General features: G+C 35.2%; 1 protein-coding gene across 13 annotated transcripts in view; it reads right to left on the reverse strand.

Annotated features, from left to right (window-relative positions):
* Nucleotides 1-575: 575 nt before the first annotated feature.
* The window catches only part of PUM2 (pumilio RNA binding family member 2), a 105,115-nt gene continuing 88,433 nt past the window's right edge, over nt 576-17,257 (reverse strand). For 5 of the 13 annotated variants that reach the window (XM_023230071.1, XM_023230060.2, XM_023230070.3 and 2 more), the window contains 8 exons: nt 15,558-15,825; nt 12,725-12,854; nt 10,985-11,113; nt 7,939-8,076; nt 7,128-7,253; nt 6,775-6,896; nt 5,722-5,914; nt 580-3,577 (listed from right to left, as the gene is read on the reverse strand). In XM_023230071.1, the coding sequence (XP_023085839.1) occupies nt 3,446-3,577; nt 5,722-5,914; nt 6,775-6,896; nt 7,128-7,253; nt 7,939-8,076; nt 10,985-11,113; nt 12,725-12,854; nt 15,558-15,825 (1,238 nt within the window). In that variant the 3' untranslated portion in view covers nt 580-3,445. Of the gene's footprint in view, nt 3,578-5,721; nt 5,915-6,774; nt 6,897-7,127; nt 7,254-7,938; nt 8,077-10,978; nt 11,114-12,724; nt 12,855-15,557; nt 15,826-17,257 lie in introns of all 13 variants that reach the window. The other 8 variants (XM_023230062.1, XM_023230058.1, XM_023230063.1 and 5 more) reach the window with 3 other exon arrangements.

Below are 17,257 nucleotides of genomic sequence, written 5' to 3' on the forward strand. Positions count from 1 at the left end.
CTCCAGCCTAGGCAACACTGTGAGATTCCGTCTCAAAAAAAAAAAGGTTCTTGGCCAGGGATAGTGGTTCATGCCTGTAATCCCAGCACTTTGGGAGGCCAAAGTAAAAAGACCACTTGGGGCCAGAAGTTCAAGACCAACCTGACCAACACGGAAAGACTCCATCTCTAAAAATTAAAAAATAAAATAAAAAAGGTTCTAGGTATCTTTTTGTATATTCTCAATTCTTACCACTAATGAGTTGTGTTATCCCTTGATACAGATTAAGGCCTCAAGGTTTAGATAAGTTCATAAAGTTTGTAAATAATAAGGTAAACTTTAAATCCACACTGAACTTGTTTGCCTTTAGACAACACTGCCTCCTCAAGTTCATGTGGAAACAGGCTAAAAGTTTTATCCTATGAAGTATGCAATTATAGATTCTAAATACTAATCAAAGGATGGAATAAATACCATCAGAGGAATCAGTGGCTCCAGAATACCACCTATGTGTTAAAAATGTATTGTTTTCCTTATGTCAGAGTAAACCTGAATGGGCAATCAATCTTAAGTTATAACTGAGGTACAGAGGGGTATTTTATCTAGAGAAAAACACAAGACCAGGTTTATTTCATACAATGTTATTCACACATTTTTCATTTTCTAATTTATACATAATATACAAAGAAGTGAAGTTAACATTATTTCATATGAACCAATAAGAGCCAGGACTTAGACAAACTGGTCCAGAAACAATCCCTATCAAAAGGAGACACTCAAGAGTAAAGCCTAGGTAGTTTCTGCCCAATTGTTTCTTTATTCTGAAATGTGATTTTCAGATTTTACCAAAATTTCATGCGAACTTACTAAAAGGTAAAAATTGGGGTGGGCACCCAAAATGGCAGACTGTAAAATTTCTACAAGAAAGGTATTTTTGTAGAGCAGGCCTGAAAGTACTGGGAAGACTGGGTTGTCAGCACTGGGACACATGGGAGTATCAGGACCCCAAGGACAGGGTTTAGTTTCTCAATGTAGTATCTCTACTTGTCATTTTCTACAATTGCAGATAATGCCTGTGCCAACAGAGGGCAAGGATGAAGGAAGACTAAGAATTCAGCTGTACAAAGACAGGAAAGCCGTTACCAATCTCCAACATGACAGCTTTGATCCTAAAACCATGGGCTGATACCGAGAACAAAAGTTCGACATGGGCTGAAATACTCTGAGGTTGGTAATGTAGGAAAAAGTGAGAGTGGCTTTGTGTGGGTTTTAAAAAAATGAAACAAACACACACCAAGGCGTTGCTGCAGTGACTGGGGCATGCTGATGACCCAGTGTGACCATGAGAAGGAACGGAGACAAGTGTTTGGATTTAATGGCCTCACCAAGGAATGTTGGGTTAGAAAGCTAAAATAACTAAACACCAAACATGAAAAAGTATGCCTGGCAGCCCCAAACTTTATGCCATTATTTTTAGGTTCATAATATGAATAAGTGATAAAACCTTTAGATTCCATATTGTGCTCAGAAGATTGCTTTTCTTCTGCAGATCTCTAGTAAAAAAGATTTCTTCCATATTCAGCTGACAGAGATAGCATGTTCATTTTAGTTTTCAGCACTAAACATAACTGGGTCAACATAAATGTTTATACAAAATACTGACTTCAACAAAATACAAAGCACTTTCTTTATCTTTCAGAAACTGAATATACACAGCAAGTTTTTTTCCAAAATATTTTCATAGGCAAAGGATTAAAAACGATTTTAATTATACACATATGGTCACAATTTTGCCTTAAAAAGATTGTTGGGAAATGTACATAAGGCCGCTTGTAAATGTACATCGTGTTACTGTTATGTCTTATGTCCAGAGAAAAAAATGTTATCATACAGATTTGCTCTTACTTGGGAGTAGGCTATTCAAAAATACAGTACTCTTCTGTACAAAGAAAAAAGTCACATCACATTTAATAAGATGAAAAAAGCATTGGCCTCCATGGTAACCAAATATCTCAGTCCAATACTTTCTATTATGCACAATACCCTGACTTCAATTGAAAGTGATCCAAATTCTAGCGTGTCCATATTAACAGTCAACAACTATGTTATAAAACAAAATGATCTCACAATAATAAAAAGAAAGCTGGTTCATACTTCTGAAACCATATAAAGATAAAAAATTTTTAAAAAATCACTCTCGATTTGGAGAAATAAATTTACATTATACAACACTATATTGCCAGGTCAAAGAGGGCAGGGACGTAAATGTACACTAAAATGCAAATGTATCCCAAAGAGATAAAACAAATTCCATTTACAGCATGAAGGTTTACAAATGTACACCTGTACAACCAAGGAAAGCATCACTACTAAATTAGCAAGGCTTTTATAATAAACATTGAAACAAGATTTCCTTTCAAAGTGTAAACTTACATCTATTACTACACACACAATGCATATATTTATAGAAAGCAAAAAGAGCTATCTGAATATGTAATCATGCTTAAATGCTGAGCTATCAAATTCACTTTTCAGTGGCCCCTTTTCATCTCTATCTGGTTCCTACTTTCTGCCTCTATGAAAAAGCAAAATAAAGCTCAACACTTCCTCAATAAGTCTGTAATTCTATAAGCAAAACAAAATACAAATTTCCACTCTTTCTCATTGCAAACCAAACTGAAAAGTTAGTGACTTAACTTTTCATTTAGTGCACTAAATTGGAAGTGTCACCATGATTTTGTATTCTTAACTCTTACAACAATGACATATGTAAGTATATACAATATTTCTGTACATTGCCAGAGACATTTTAGGGCAGTAATTGTATTAAAACCACATCTACTGTAAATAATGTTAAGTTCTTTTCATCTCAAACCACTTTATTCTTGTCTTACTTGCTCGTTATTTGCATGATAGTTTGTGAATTATCAAAATACAACTTAACTTTTTAAAATATTAATAATATTTATGCAGTTGATTGTTAATCTGTTATAAAAGGTTTCACGCAAAGGAAAAAAAATAAGGACTATAATTCTATATACATCTCTATAAACCTGTTGTGCTATGGGGTTGCAGACCTACCAGACTGTGAGCCAGTTTATTAAAAGAATACTGTACTTTTTCCTTTAAAAACTATTTTTGTGACTTTACAAGGTAAAAATTTACAAAATATGTGACAGCTTTTTATTTTTGATACAGTTACATCATATACAGGCATTCTGTGCTTTGCCAGCAATCCAATCTGATAGGTCTCCACTCAGGGCTGAATATAATTTATAATTCATCCCCCACCCCCCAAATATACACAAGAACCTTAAAAAATTTACAAATGGATGAATAAAGTCAATAAATAGTTTTGCTTTAAAAAAAAATTGAAGATTCATAGTTGAGTTGTGTTTTGATAATTCACACACAAAAAAATTCTTTTCACATGGTTAAATTATCTTCTTTCTCGTGCTCCTGTAATTTACAGCATTCCATTTGGTGGTCCTCCAATAGGTCCTAGGTCTGGGCTATTCTTCAAATAATACTTTTCCAACTTGGCCAGTATATGCTTCCCGTATGTGTATTTGCGCAAAGTAGTAATGTGAGGTCGAATCTGAAAAACAAATAATCTGCTTAGAAAATGTAAGTCATTTTAGTTTCTGATTTCTTAAAAAAGCACCCCCAATTTTGGGTAATTTAGAGGAATAATTGCAATAAAAAAAAAATTTAAATCCAAAGACAGCTACTTTTTACAAAAGCAGTTGTGATCCGCTCAATCCCTCCAAACATCTGTTCTCAAAATTGTTCAATGAATAAAACACTACATCTAACTATGTCACATGGAAACAGGCAGAGGCCCCAAATATAGCAAGTTACCCAGTAATTCCACATCCAGGAATTTATTCTACCAAAACAATTACAAAAAGACTTTTGTACAAAGCACTACTTATAACAATTAAACAATTAGGGACAATCCAAATATAATAAATATGATACCAGTTCAATAAATAACATAGCTGTTAAAAATAAGATTGCAATTTTTTATATTCATTAGTTTACAGCAGAAACACTGGATTAAAAGATAGGTAGACACTTAGAGGCCAGTACTTTGGGAGGATAAGGTGGGAGGATCACCTGAGCCCAGGAGTTTGAGACCCAACTGGGCAACACAGCGAGACCCCATCTCTACAAAATATAAACAGAACTATAAGTGTGCATGCCTGTAGTCTCAGTTACTAAGGAGACTAAAGTGGGAGGATGGCTTGAGCCAGGAGGCTGAGGCTAGAGTCAGCCGAGATCACACCACTGTACTCCAGCCTGTGCAACAGAGACCCTGTCTTGAAAGAACAGAAGAAAAAGAAAGGAAAACTTACATCAAGTTGAAGAATTAATTTTAAAAATCAGAAGGCCAAAACACTTTTATAGATGGAAGGAATCCTAAGATATCATTTTTCTCTCTATATGAGGAGAGGATCAAAGGGGTTATGTAATTCGCTCCACGTTTTGTAAATGAATACATTAAGATCAAGAGTATTCAAAATAAGTGTTTCTTTCAGTGTTCTTTATAACAATAAGTATTGCTGCTGCAATTACTAATTTCTTAAAAAATTACTAGATTCTAGGAGGAGGATACAGAAAGGAAACAGCTTAAAGGGAAACAATTATGAGTTAGTGCTACCCCCCACAACATAAACACAAAATTCTACTTAGAAAAATGTATTAGGTTAAAATCAATGTTCAACCCATGTATTATGGCAAATCAAACGTAGTCTGCTATCTGCATATGTGGATTCAACCAACCACTGATCAAAAATATTAAAAATATGACAAAGTTTATATTACACAGATTTTTTACTTATCATTACAGTATGACTATTTACATAGCACTTACCTTGTATTAGGTATCATAAGTAATCTTGAGATGGGAGGATATGTTTAGGTTATATGCAAATACTATATGCCATTTTATATAAGGGACTTGAGCATCTGTGAATTTTGGCACAGGAGTAGGTGGGTCCTACAACCAATCCCCCAGTTACTGAGGGGCAACTGTGCAGTTAAATAAGATGAAGGCAAAAAGAACAATGTAAAACAGGTAAGAAATTAGAAATACATATAATTACTTAAGAATTTCTTTTGAATGACTGATTTATTTTTTGAGACAGGGTCTTGCTCTGTTGCCCAAACTGGAGTGCACTGGCATGAACACAGACCACCATAGCCTCAACCTCCAGGACTCAGGCCATCCTCCCATCTCAGCTGCCTGAGTAGCTGGGACCACAGGCATGTTTATCATTATATCCAGCTAATTTTTAAATTTTTTGTAGAGATGGGGGTCTGTTGCCCAGACTGGTCTTGAACTCCTGGGCTCAAGCGATCTCTCACCACAGGCTCCCAAGTAGCTAGGACTAAAGGCTTGCACCATGATGCTTGTCTAACTTTTTTTTTTGTTGTTTTTTTTAAGAGGCAGGATCTTGCCACGTTGGTCAGGCTGGTCTCGAATTCCTAGACTCAAGTGATCTTGTCACCGTAATTCCAATCTGCTGGAATTACGGGCAAAAGCCACCATGCCTGGCGTGATAACCTTAAGAATAAAAATGGAAACCATACCAATATATCTGCCAAAGGATATCCATCAATTTTAATTTTTTCCTCCAGTTACAAAATACAGGAGGAAATGAAAGCCCAAGGAGGTTAAATGTGTAGCCTAAACACAAAGACAAAGAAAGTTATCCGAGTGTTATATGCGGTTATTACCTTGTGCATGATTATCTTTCTTTGAGCAGGTTCAGCCATATCAATCATCTTTTGAACCACATAATTGGCATACTGGTCCTTCATCATGGTGTATAAGGCACTGTGAGGACCATCATTCTGGCAGCAAACCTCGTCAATCAGTAAAGCTCTCTCAGCACGGGAGGCATGAGTAACACACTTTTCTACTACATTGCTAAAAATTAAAGCAGATAAACAAAGCTTTGTTATTTTTTTCTTTACAGCAAAATCTCCTTGACTTTTGAAAGAATTTTCTCCAATGCACGATAAAACGGAAGTCAGGATGGGATTCTCTTGTCTTATGATTACTTTTATTTTATTTTGTTTTCTTTTTTTTGAGATAGGGTCTTGTTCTGTCACCCAGGCTGGAGTGCAGTGACGCTATCACAGCTCACTGTAGCCTTGACCTCCCTTGCTCAAGTGATTCTCCCACCTCAGTTTCCCTCACAGCTGAGACTACAGGCATGTGCCATCATGCCTGGATAATTTTTTGTAGAGAAAGGAATTCCTTCTATGCTGCCCAGGATGATCTCAAATTCCTGGGCTCAAGTGATCCTCCTGCCTCTATCTCCCAAAGTGCTGGCTGGGATTTACACGTGTGAGACACTGCACCTGGCCAACTACTTTTATAACAGAAATTGGTATCATGGAACGACCTACATAATTTTGACATCCACAAGTTTAATTATGGGTCTCTTAAAATTGTACTTCAAAAAAAGGAAACCAGATCATTAAAGCTGTGAGGTTTTCAAGAACATGTACTAAATAAATCTGCATTTCCAGTGTTGGGAAAAATTATTTTCCAAATACAGATTTCAAAAATGAACATACATAGGCAAAACAAATTTGTTACGTAGACTTTTTTTTTAAAAAATAAAAGCAATGTTCTATAGATGCATTTTAATGACACCAAAAAAAAAAAAAAAAAAAAAAGACTATAGTTTAATGCTACGCTCTACATGTATTTCTGTGGTAACTAATAAAAGTCAATGAGTTGAAAGAATTGACCCCTGAAATTACAAAGTATCCCAATACCTGGCAAATTTGTGTTGACTCAGGGCTAAAACCTTTCCTCTGATTTCGGAAACAATTTTGCTCTTGTCTTCAGGTCGACCGTGTTCCAGTACATGCTGAATAACATAATTGCCATACTGATCCTAAGACAGATATTTAAAAATTACTTTCCCCAAGTCATTCCTTAAGAATGATTATTCTTTAAAGACATGTTAACCATGTTGTCTAAAAATCCAGTAGTATAGTTAGGAGAATACAACAGGCGTTTGTCTCACTCTTTCTATAGTGTGTTTAATAACAAACTGTATTTCTTTTAAAAATTAAAACAATTTCCAAAAATATATAAACATTTCAAATTATTAGGGAATGTATACCTGTACCAACTGCTCTGTATGTTGGTGGAGTTCTTCTAAGATAGGTAAGGTCTGTTCTGCAGTGCAGTGCTCTAGGATGCGCTGAATTACTCTACAGCCATAAGGATGAGTTGAAAGCACAAATACCTGAGGACAATTAGAAGAATTAAAATTTGTATTCTCTGACATTTTTGAACAGTTCTATGAAGCAGACTATTTCTTTTTTTTTGACACCTCAAAGTAATGTAAAATAGAAGGGTGATGAACTCATATTTAATATGACTACCACCATGTTAGCAAAGACTGGAGAGTGGGGACAGGGAGCATCCCATTTAGGAGCTGAAGATATTTTGATCAAAAGGAATCTAATCAGAACTTTACCTGAACCTGAGTTTATGTAACAATGGAATGAATGGGTGAAAAGAGAAAGGGTAGTTTAGCATTAAGAAATATTAATTACTAGGGTATTGCTTACAAATTGCTATGTTTTCTGTCTTATTATACAGTCTTAAGTCTTTCTCCAAACCTCCTTCCCTTCTCTGAGTAAACCTGAAAACACCGTTGGGTATAAATAAAGAATAATTCTAACAGTGATTACTTTTACTTCTTGAAGTAATGTGATTAAACTCTTATTTCTGTTTTGTAGCTTCAGAAAAATGAAGCTATCTACTGACTATGAAAGAGGAAGAAATTAATGTACATTTACTGTTTTGTATCCTATTTTTGTATACAAGTGCTGGGTATTATCTAGTGACTTACGAAAAATGTGTTGATACTCAAAATTCTAAAATAATGCCCTGCTAACAAATTATAAGCCAAAACTCAAACATACTTGTCCCTTGAAAGCATCAATGATGAACTGCAGTGACTGTGGCTGAACACATTCGATACATTTTTGTACAACATGGTTTCCATTCTGATCTTTCACACATTTGAGCACATGACCATCCAGCTCCTTTACCATTTCACTCTGCAAAAGACAGGATGTCATTTAAATAATTACCTAAAATGAGAAAATACTAGTATATTTTATCTCAGTATTTAAAAAAATATTAAAAATAGTATATTTATCTCAGTATTAAAAATACTGAGATGGGAACAAAAATATATTCAAACATTATTTCCTGTTTGTCATGAGTCTAAATTTTTTTCTCTTGCAGTATAATTAGCAGAAACCATTGAAAAGTGAAAATTACTAAAACATACTGCAGGATTACAATGTACATGATCTACATTGAAACAACGTAGTGATGCTGAATTTGCTGTAAACTGTCTTTACCATGTAAATCATCTGTTAGTATTTATCGGGTGGTAACTAACATGACTAATCCAGAATTCTACACTTTTGCCTTACTTAGTACCACCTCCACCACCAAAGCAATTATTTTTAATGGCTGAGTGAGTTATCAAATACATAGAAAAGGTAAGAAGTTGATGACTACTTATGGGCTATGTGATTTTCACATATTACCTCAATAATTCCCTAAGGGAAGAATTAATGTCAGACTTCTTTGTTCTTTTATAAAATGCTGTTATAATAAAGTGCTTAGGGCCAGGTGAGGTGGCTCACACCTGTAATCCCAGCATTTTGGGAGCCTGAGGCTGGCGGATCACCTGAGCTCAGGAGTCTGAGACCAGCCGTGAGACATGGCCCCGGCTACTACCAAAAATACAAAAAACTAGCTAGGCGTGGTGGTGCATGATTGTGGTCCCAGCTACTTGGGCGGCTGAGGTGGGAATTCCTTGAGCCTGGGAGGCAGAGGTTGCAGTGAGTTGAGACTGTGCCACTGCACTCCAACCTACATGACACAGTGTGACTCCGTCCCAAAAACAAAACAAAAAAACTGTAAAACTTCATATAGCTTTTAATATTGATAAAATAATCTGTGTGCCTTATTAGAGCAATAAAAAATAGTACTGTGGAGAAATGGAGTATACATATTCAGTCTAAAGGTATTCACATTTAAAATATCTTTCACCCACACGACTTTCAACTACATTTTGAAGCAACTGCGGTGAATCCTGTTAAGTCAAGCTATAATACAGATGTTTAATTACAAACTAAAATCACTGGGTGCGATAGCTCATGCCTGTAATTCCAGTCCTTTGGGAGGCTGAGGTGGGTGGATCACTTGAAGCCAGGAGTTCAAGACCAGCCTCGCCTTCATGGCGAAACGCCATCTCTATTAAAAAAATACAAAAATTAGCCGGGTGTGGTGGCTCACGCCTGTGGTCCCAGCTACTCAGGAGGCTGAGGCACGAGAATCAATTGAACCCAGGAGGCAGAAGTTCCAGTGAGCCGAGGTCATGCCACTGTACTCCAGCCTAGGTGATAGAGAGACTGTCTCAAAACAAAAAACAAAACAAAACAAAAAAGCCTAAAATGGACTAAATTACAAAATAAAACATGCTTAAGAATCCAAAGGCTGGCGCAGTGGCTCATGCTGCACTTTGGGAGGCCAAGGTGGGTGGATCACAAGGTCAGGAGTTCAAGACTAGGCTGGCCAACATGGTGAAACCTCCTCTCTACTAAAAATACAAAAATTAGCTGGGTGTGGTGGCGCGTGTCTGTAATCCCAGCTACTTGGGAGGCTGAGGCAAGAGAATTGCGTGAACCTGGGAGGTGGAGGTTGTAGTGAGCCAAGATTGCACCACTGTACTCCAGCCTGGGAGACAGAGCGAGACTCCATCTCAAGGGGGAAAAAAGAAAAGAAAAAAAAAAGGAATCCAAATACTGTTATTCATTAACTGTATCAACAAAGACTTACTCCTAATGCTTTTATTTTTAAATATCAGACATTTAAAAAATATCTATGCCAATTAGAAACTTGTGGCAGAAATTTCTAAGCTTTTAAATAATTAAATGTGTTTATATTTCTCCATTGTGACATACCTTAAAATTACTGTAAAACTCAGAATTTCCTCTGGAGGAATAATAGTATTTTCTCACAGATTTTAATGCAGTGATGAATATATACACATATATAGCCATCCATTCATATATTACTATTTATTGAAATTTACTTTTATTGTATGAGTCAAAGACAATCTCTTTCCAAACTTAAACTACCATTATCTTTTAAGAAATAATTATTTCCTTCAGTCTTAATGCTTTCATTTAATAAATAAAGCATATAGTCAGAAAATTGTACTGATTTGGGGCTACAAATTTCTTATTAAAAGTCTGTTTAATCTTACACAATAACCCCACTAATTAGTGTTGCTTCACAGGGTATTTTAAAAATCTGGTGGATCAGCATTTATCTTCATCCCCTACTCTCAATATTCTTGTCTATTTCAAATGATTTAAAGCATTATTTTGATCAATAATTCCTTTATTAGTGTAAAATATTTACACTTTCCATCCAATAACACAGAATATTTCTCATTTAATTTATGTGTTCTCGTTTTTCTCAAAAAAGTATACATTTTTAAAGAGAATTCTTAAGTTACTTTTTTGCTGGGCTATATATTTACTTAAAAAAATTTTCATATATATAAATAAAACTGACATATAGTAATGCTATTGGTTTCAAAAATTTTCTTATAATAGGAACATTAGACACCATCAAAATAAACACTGGAAAATAGTAACATGCATTCTCACATTGCAGAAAATCAAGTAAGCAAGTAGTAATAAAAACACTCATCATTTAACATTCTGCTTGCCACATAGGTGCTAAAATATCTTCATTTAGAAATTATCTACTTTGTGACTTCTAATTAGTAATGTGCTATTTAGGACACAGTAACAATATTTTAGTCTAGTTGTGGAAATATTTAAGTCATTTTACTTCAAGATTATTGTAAGATTAGAAACGTAATAATTTAAAAATTGAATAAAATAATACAAAAATTTTGTCTTAACTTACAATTACCTGCTGGTCAGAAGAAATAGATTCTAATGCTTTCTGAATAACGCGGCAGCCATACATCTGCAAGGCTAAGGGTAGAACATGACCACGAATACGAGTAGCCAGGGCTAATTTTTGATCCAGACTCCCAAACTGACAGAAAAGATATAACATTAATAACAAGTGACCTTAATATTGCTTTGTTGAACTTGAGTAAGGCAGTGTTTGCAGTCTATTCAATCTATTAGTAATTATGCAGGGCAGGGGCTTTAAGGTAGAAGCTAATTAAGATAGACCAGGAGATGTTTGCAATAATAATTTTATTACTTTTTTGGGTTAAGTCTTACTACAATTTCCTTGTTACAAATATGTTAACTACCTTTTAAAGTAACACTTTTAAAGTGAACATTTTTACAAAACCCTTCATCTTTAATATATAACTTTCTTAGCCATATATTGACCACCAAAACTCTCACCCAGATAATCATCAAACTACATTCTGATATGATTGAGGAAAAAAACTTTTAAGTCAAGCTACAACACAGATGTTTATAGATTTAAAAATTGGCTAAACTGTAAAATAACACACATCTGTAACTCCAAAGACTGTAGTGTTATTCATTAACTACTTCATTAAAGAGTGACTACCAATGCTTTATATTTTCAAATATGAATTGGGATTAAAAGGAAATTTTCATTTAAAGTGGTTCATGTTAACATTTTTTCGTGACAAACTATGTCATCTGAACCATTTCTAGCTAGGTGATTCAGTAGCATTAATTATATTCACACTGTTGTGCAACCACCATCACTATTTGTTTCCAAATCTTTTCCGTGGCCTCAAACACAAATGCTGTATCCATTAAACGGTAACTTTCTAAACCCTTCTTCCTCTAGGCCCAGTAAGCCCTAATCTTCTTTATGCCACTATTAGTTATTCCAGACATTTCATACTGGCAAATCACTATCAATGTTTGTCCTTTTGTGTGTGGCTTATTTCATTTAAGTCAGTATTTTCAAGGTCCATCCATGTTGTAGTATGTATCAGAACATCATTCCTTTTTATGGAGGAATAATATTCTACAATGTACACATATACCACTTGTATTTATCTATTCATCTGTTGATGGACGCTTGGGCTGTTTCCGCCTTTTGGCTATTGTGAATAATGATGCAATGTATACTGGTGTTCAAGTTCCTGTTTTCAATTCATTTTGGTATACCCCTAGGAGTACAATTGCTGGGTTGTATGGTAATTCAATATTTAATTTTGAGAAACTGCCAAAGTGTTTTCCATAGCAGCTACACCATTTTACATTTCCACCAGCAATTTATGAGGGCTCTAATTTCTCCATATCCTCATCCACATTTGTTATTTTCCGATTTATGTTTTTAGATTACAGCCATCTTAGTAGGTATAAAGTGCTATCTCATTGTGAGATTGATCTGCATTTCCCTGATTAGTAAGGATGCTGAGCGTCTTTTCATGGCCTATTTGGCCTTTTGTATTATTTTAGATAGAGAAATGTCTGCGCAAGTCTTTTGTCCATTTGTCATTTGGGTTGTCTTTTTGTTGTTGACTTTTAGGAGTTCATTACATAATCTGGATAAAATGTTTATCAGATATATAATTTGTAAATACCTTATCCCTGGCTTGTTATCTTTTTTATATGAAAATGATTTTAACCAACTTTCAGAGCTTTTCTTAATATCAAGTATACAACAGCTGGATGGGTGGATATACAAATATGCATGAATCCTTACCTCAAAAAACTTCTGTATAACATAGTTGCCAAAAACATCAGTCATTAATTGATAGGCTGCTTGCAGAATTTCATTAAATACCATCTGTCGCTCAGCTGGAGTAGCTCTCTCTAACTTTTGCTGTATGAATCTACATGGGGAAAAATTTTAATATGACAATGTTTAATACTCTTGAGTATTACACCCTACCCTTCCACATATATGCACTGCAAGTTATTTCCAGAAATATTAACATACTTTATATAGTGGACAGCTAACTTACAGCAAAAAGGACAAAAGTTATATAGCATTTCTTTATAACACTTTATCTACTAGAGTGACAAAAAACCTGGATTTTTCTCTTTCTTAGGTTGGTTTGGTTACATTATAATCAATAAGAAAATTACATACATTTTGCTGCTTATTCATTCATTTTTTGTAATATACCAATGTATTACTAAACATCTAACTTTTAGAACATAATAAATGAAACCTTTAGAAGTAAAATTCTTCCAACATGAATGAATTCCTAACCAAGATAGCCATTCTGGGTGATACAAGGCTCATTTGTTACTCTGAAGGAACTTTCAACTAGTCATGTGTTGCTTAACGACATTCCAACTGACAATGAGCCACATATACAATGGTGGTCCCATAAGATTATAATGGAGATAAATTCCTATTGGGTAGGAACTGTCATAATATCATAGTACAATACATTACTCAGGTGTTCATGATGACATAACCCTACTGCACTGTCAGTTTATAAAATTATAGTATGGCCGGGTGCAAGTGGCTTACCCATGTTATCTCAGCACTCTGGGAGGCCGAGGTGGGTGGATCACCTGAGGTCAGGAGTTTGAGACCAGCCTGGCCAACATGGTGAAACCCTGTCTCTACCAAAAATATAAAAATTAGTCTGACATGGTGGCAGATGCCTGTAAGCCCAGCTACTCAGGAGGTTGAGGCAGGAGAATCACTTGAACCCAGGAGGCAGAGGCTGCAGTGAGCTAAGATCATGCCATTGCACTCCAAATCTGGGTGACAGAGTGAGACTCCGTCTCTTAAAAAAAAAAAAAAAAAAAAAAAAGTGTAATACATACAATTGTGTACAATGCATATCTGATAATAAACAACTGAGTTACTGGTTTGTGTATTTAGTATACTTTTTATTGTTATTTTAGAGTGTACTCCTTCTACTTGTTTAAAAAAAAAAAAAAGCAAAACACCCTCAGGTAGATCCTTCAGAAAGTATTCCAGAAAAAGGCACTGTTATCATAGGAGATGACAGCTCCATGGGTGTTGCTGCTAAAGATCTCCTAGTGGAAGAAGACATGGAGTTAGAAGAGAGTGATATTGATGATCTTTACTCTTTATAGGCTAATGCGTGCATTTGTGTCTTAGTTCTTAACAAAAAGTTAAAAAAACCGATAAAAAGAAAAAGTCTCATAGAATAAGCATATAAAGGAAACATCTTTGTACAGCTGTACAATGTGTTTCTGTTCTAAGCTAAGTGTTATTACAAGAGTCAGTAAGTTAGCGCAAATGTTACAGTAAACTCAGCCTGGGCAACATAGTGAGACCCTGTCTCTACAAAAAAATTTTCAGTAATTAGCCAGGTGTGATGGTGCGTGCCTGCAATCCCAGCTAGTCGGAAGGCTTAGCTGGGAGGACTGCTTGAGCCCAGGAGGTTGAGGTTGCAGTGAGTGATGATCATGCCACTGTATTCCAGCCTGGGTAACAGAGTAAGACCCTGTCTCAAAGCGGGGAGAAGTTACATTAGGGTTAATTTATTATTGAAGAAAAAAAGTTTTAAATAAATTCAGTGTAGTTGAAGTGTACAGTGTTTATAAAGTCTAGAGGAGTGTAGAGTAACATCCTATGCCTTCGCATATACTCACAACCCACTCACTCACTCACCCACCCACCCACCCACCCAGAGCAACTTCCAGTACTGCAAGCTTCATTCACAATAAGTGCCCTACACAGGTATATGAGTTTTAAATCTTTTATACTATAGTTTTGCTGTATCTTTTCTATTGTTTATTATGCTTAGGTATACAAATACCATTGTTACAAACGCCTACATTATTTAGTACAGTAACATGCTGTACAGATTTGTAGCCTAGGCGCAATATACAGAGTAGGTGTGTAGTAGGTACACTCTGTAATGTTCACACAACACCTTTTCTAGAATGTATCCCCATCATTAAGTGATGCATGACTATATAGGGAGACAAAATTTATACGCCATCTAATCTAAAACGACTTAAAAACTTGAGGTTTACCTTAAAGCTATAAAAAGAGAAAATATCTTAAATTTATTAAATGTGTTACAATTCTATTTTCCTTTCTAAGCTATCTTGACAATGTTAATTCAGATGTATCTCTCATGTATCACATTCGTTTTAATGTAAAAAGGCACCAAATTTTCCTATAACAAATGTGAAATATTTCAACCTAAGCCAAGTCACACTGAATACCAACCTATAATGCAGCACAAAGGCATTTAACATTGCTTGCTGTATTTTTTAAACACACGAGGGTCACTTAAGCCCACAAATGTAATACAGAGTTGATGTAATCAAAATAACCCAATGAAGGGAGCCCTGCCATATTCTCATAACAATATTCTCACTGTAAAAAACTGGAAAACTATAAAAAATTAAAACCTGTATTTTTATAATTCATCCCAACATGAAAGAAAAAACATATAATCCAAACTGAATTTTAGCTCTTAAAAGCTGCCAACTTTAATGCAGACTGGGCTAAGGATAGTTCAGAAAAATTTAAGCTTTTATAAAGTAGCAGTTTCCAAAGCAAAAATGAAGTGAGAAATATCATAATCACCTACCTAGAACCATGCTGGTCTTGAGAAAACTCAACTATATGTCCAATCAAGTCTCTAAGTTGAAGGTTCGGGAAGCGGTTGTTTCTGAAATCTTCCAATAATCTACTGCGGCCAGAAGGCATAATATCAGACCTATTATACCGAAGCCGGGAAGGAGGAAAGAGCTGGCTGCTGGAGCTAAATAGACTCGAAGTGCTTGAAGCACTTCGATATTTTGCTTCTGCTCCAGGTGCTGCAGAGATATATCGACCACTACCATTTGTCAGTCCTCCTACAACAAAGCAGCTATGGTCAGCAAATATTTTTGACAAGTTATTCCTCAAATAAAATTTACTTTAGCTACAAATTCAGTCCATAAAGAAATATTTCCCCCCACTAATTCCTACTTGTTATGAAAGAAAATTAAAATTGGGAGGGGAAAATCTCACCCATATACCTCATGTATGTGGCTATATGATAAAGAGACTAGAAAACATGAGAAAAATAAGTATTTGTTCTTCAGTAGCTTAGTTTAGAACTTAATATGATCTAGTGTCATATGCACTCTTATCAATGCCAGAACACTGAAACCAACAAAATTTTCAGTTACATTAACAAGCAAGTTTAAATTGCTAGCAAACTTACATTTTAAGCCACTGAAATAGACTGAAATTCATTAACATTATTAACATAATAACACTGAGTGTTAAATCTGTACTTTTTGCATTCGGTCATATATACTTCCATGTAAAGATAAATCAATTATTACTTAAACCACGGATGGTATGAACTTTAAAAAGCCACAATATTAGGTAATAAATCTAAATTATACACTATTTTAAGATTTAAACTTTTTTCTTTAAAATATTTGACATAAGGTCGGGCATGGTGGCTCATGCCTGTAATCCCAGCACTTTGGAAGGTCAAGGAGGGCAGATCATGAGGTCAGGAGTTCGAGACCAGCCTGGCCAACGTGGTGAAACCCTGTCTTTACTAAAAATACAAAAATTACTCAGGTGTGGCGGCGGGTGCCTGTAATCCCAGCTACTTGGGAGGCTGAGGCAGGAGAACTGCTTGAACCCAGGAGGCGGAGGTTGCAGTGAACCAAGATCACGCCACTGCACTCCAGCCTGGGTGACACAGCAACACTCTGTCTCCAAAAAAAAAAAAATATATATATATAAAACGTATTTTATTTTAATATATAGTTATATATGAGAATGACATAAAGCCACTATTGCACAAACAAGAGTATTAATCAACAGCAGTTATTATTCCTAGAACCTTATCATTTACAACAAATGAATAAAAAACATCTTTAACTTATGTTCCATTCCAAGAAAGAAAATCAAAGAGCAGTCAATAGAAATAAAAGTAAATACATGCAGGAAATTTTTTAAATTACAATGAGCAGTTTAAAAGTACTTGACAGTGTCCTTTTAAAAAAGAAAAATGTATAGATAGTTGTAAAATACACATTAGTGGACTTCAGAAAAACAAAATGCACTACCAGCATCATGCTATTATTATATGCAAACTCTATACAGAGTAGTACTATATATACAATCCAGGCCACAGGGCAGAGATGGTCCTAAGGACACACTGTCAGTGCAAAGCTAAATGGAAGTATTAGAGGTCGAAAAGAACTACAAGGACAGAGAGCAGTAAAATAGTCAAATCCTGGAGGGTAAATTGGGTTAGAACATTCCTCTTTCACTTTCTGC

The sequence above is a fragment of the Piliocolobus tephrosceles genome, chromosome 15, assembly GCF_002776525.5.
Source record: "Piliocolobus tephrosceles isolate RC106 chromosome 15, ASM277652v3, whole genome shotgun sequence".
In the NCBI taxonomy this organism is placed as follows: Eukaryota; Metazoa; Chordata; class Mammalia; order Primates; family Cercopithecidae; genus Piliocolobus; species Piliocolobus tephrosceles.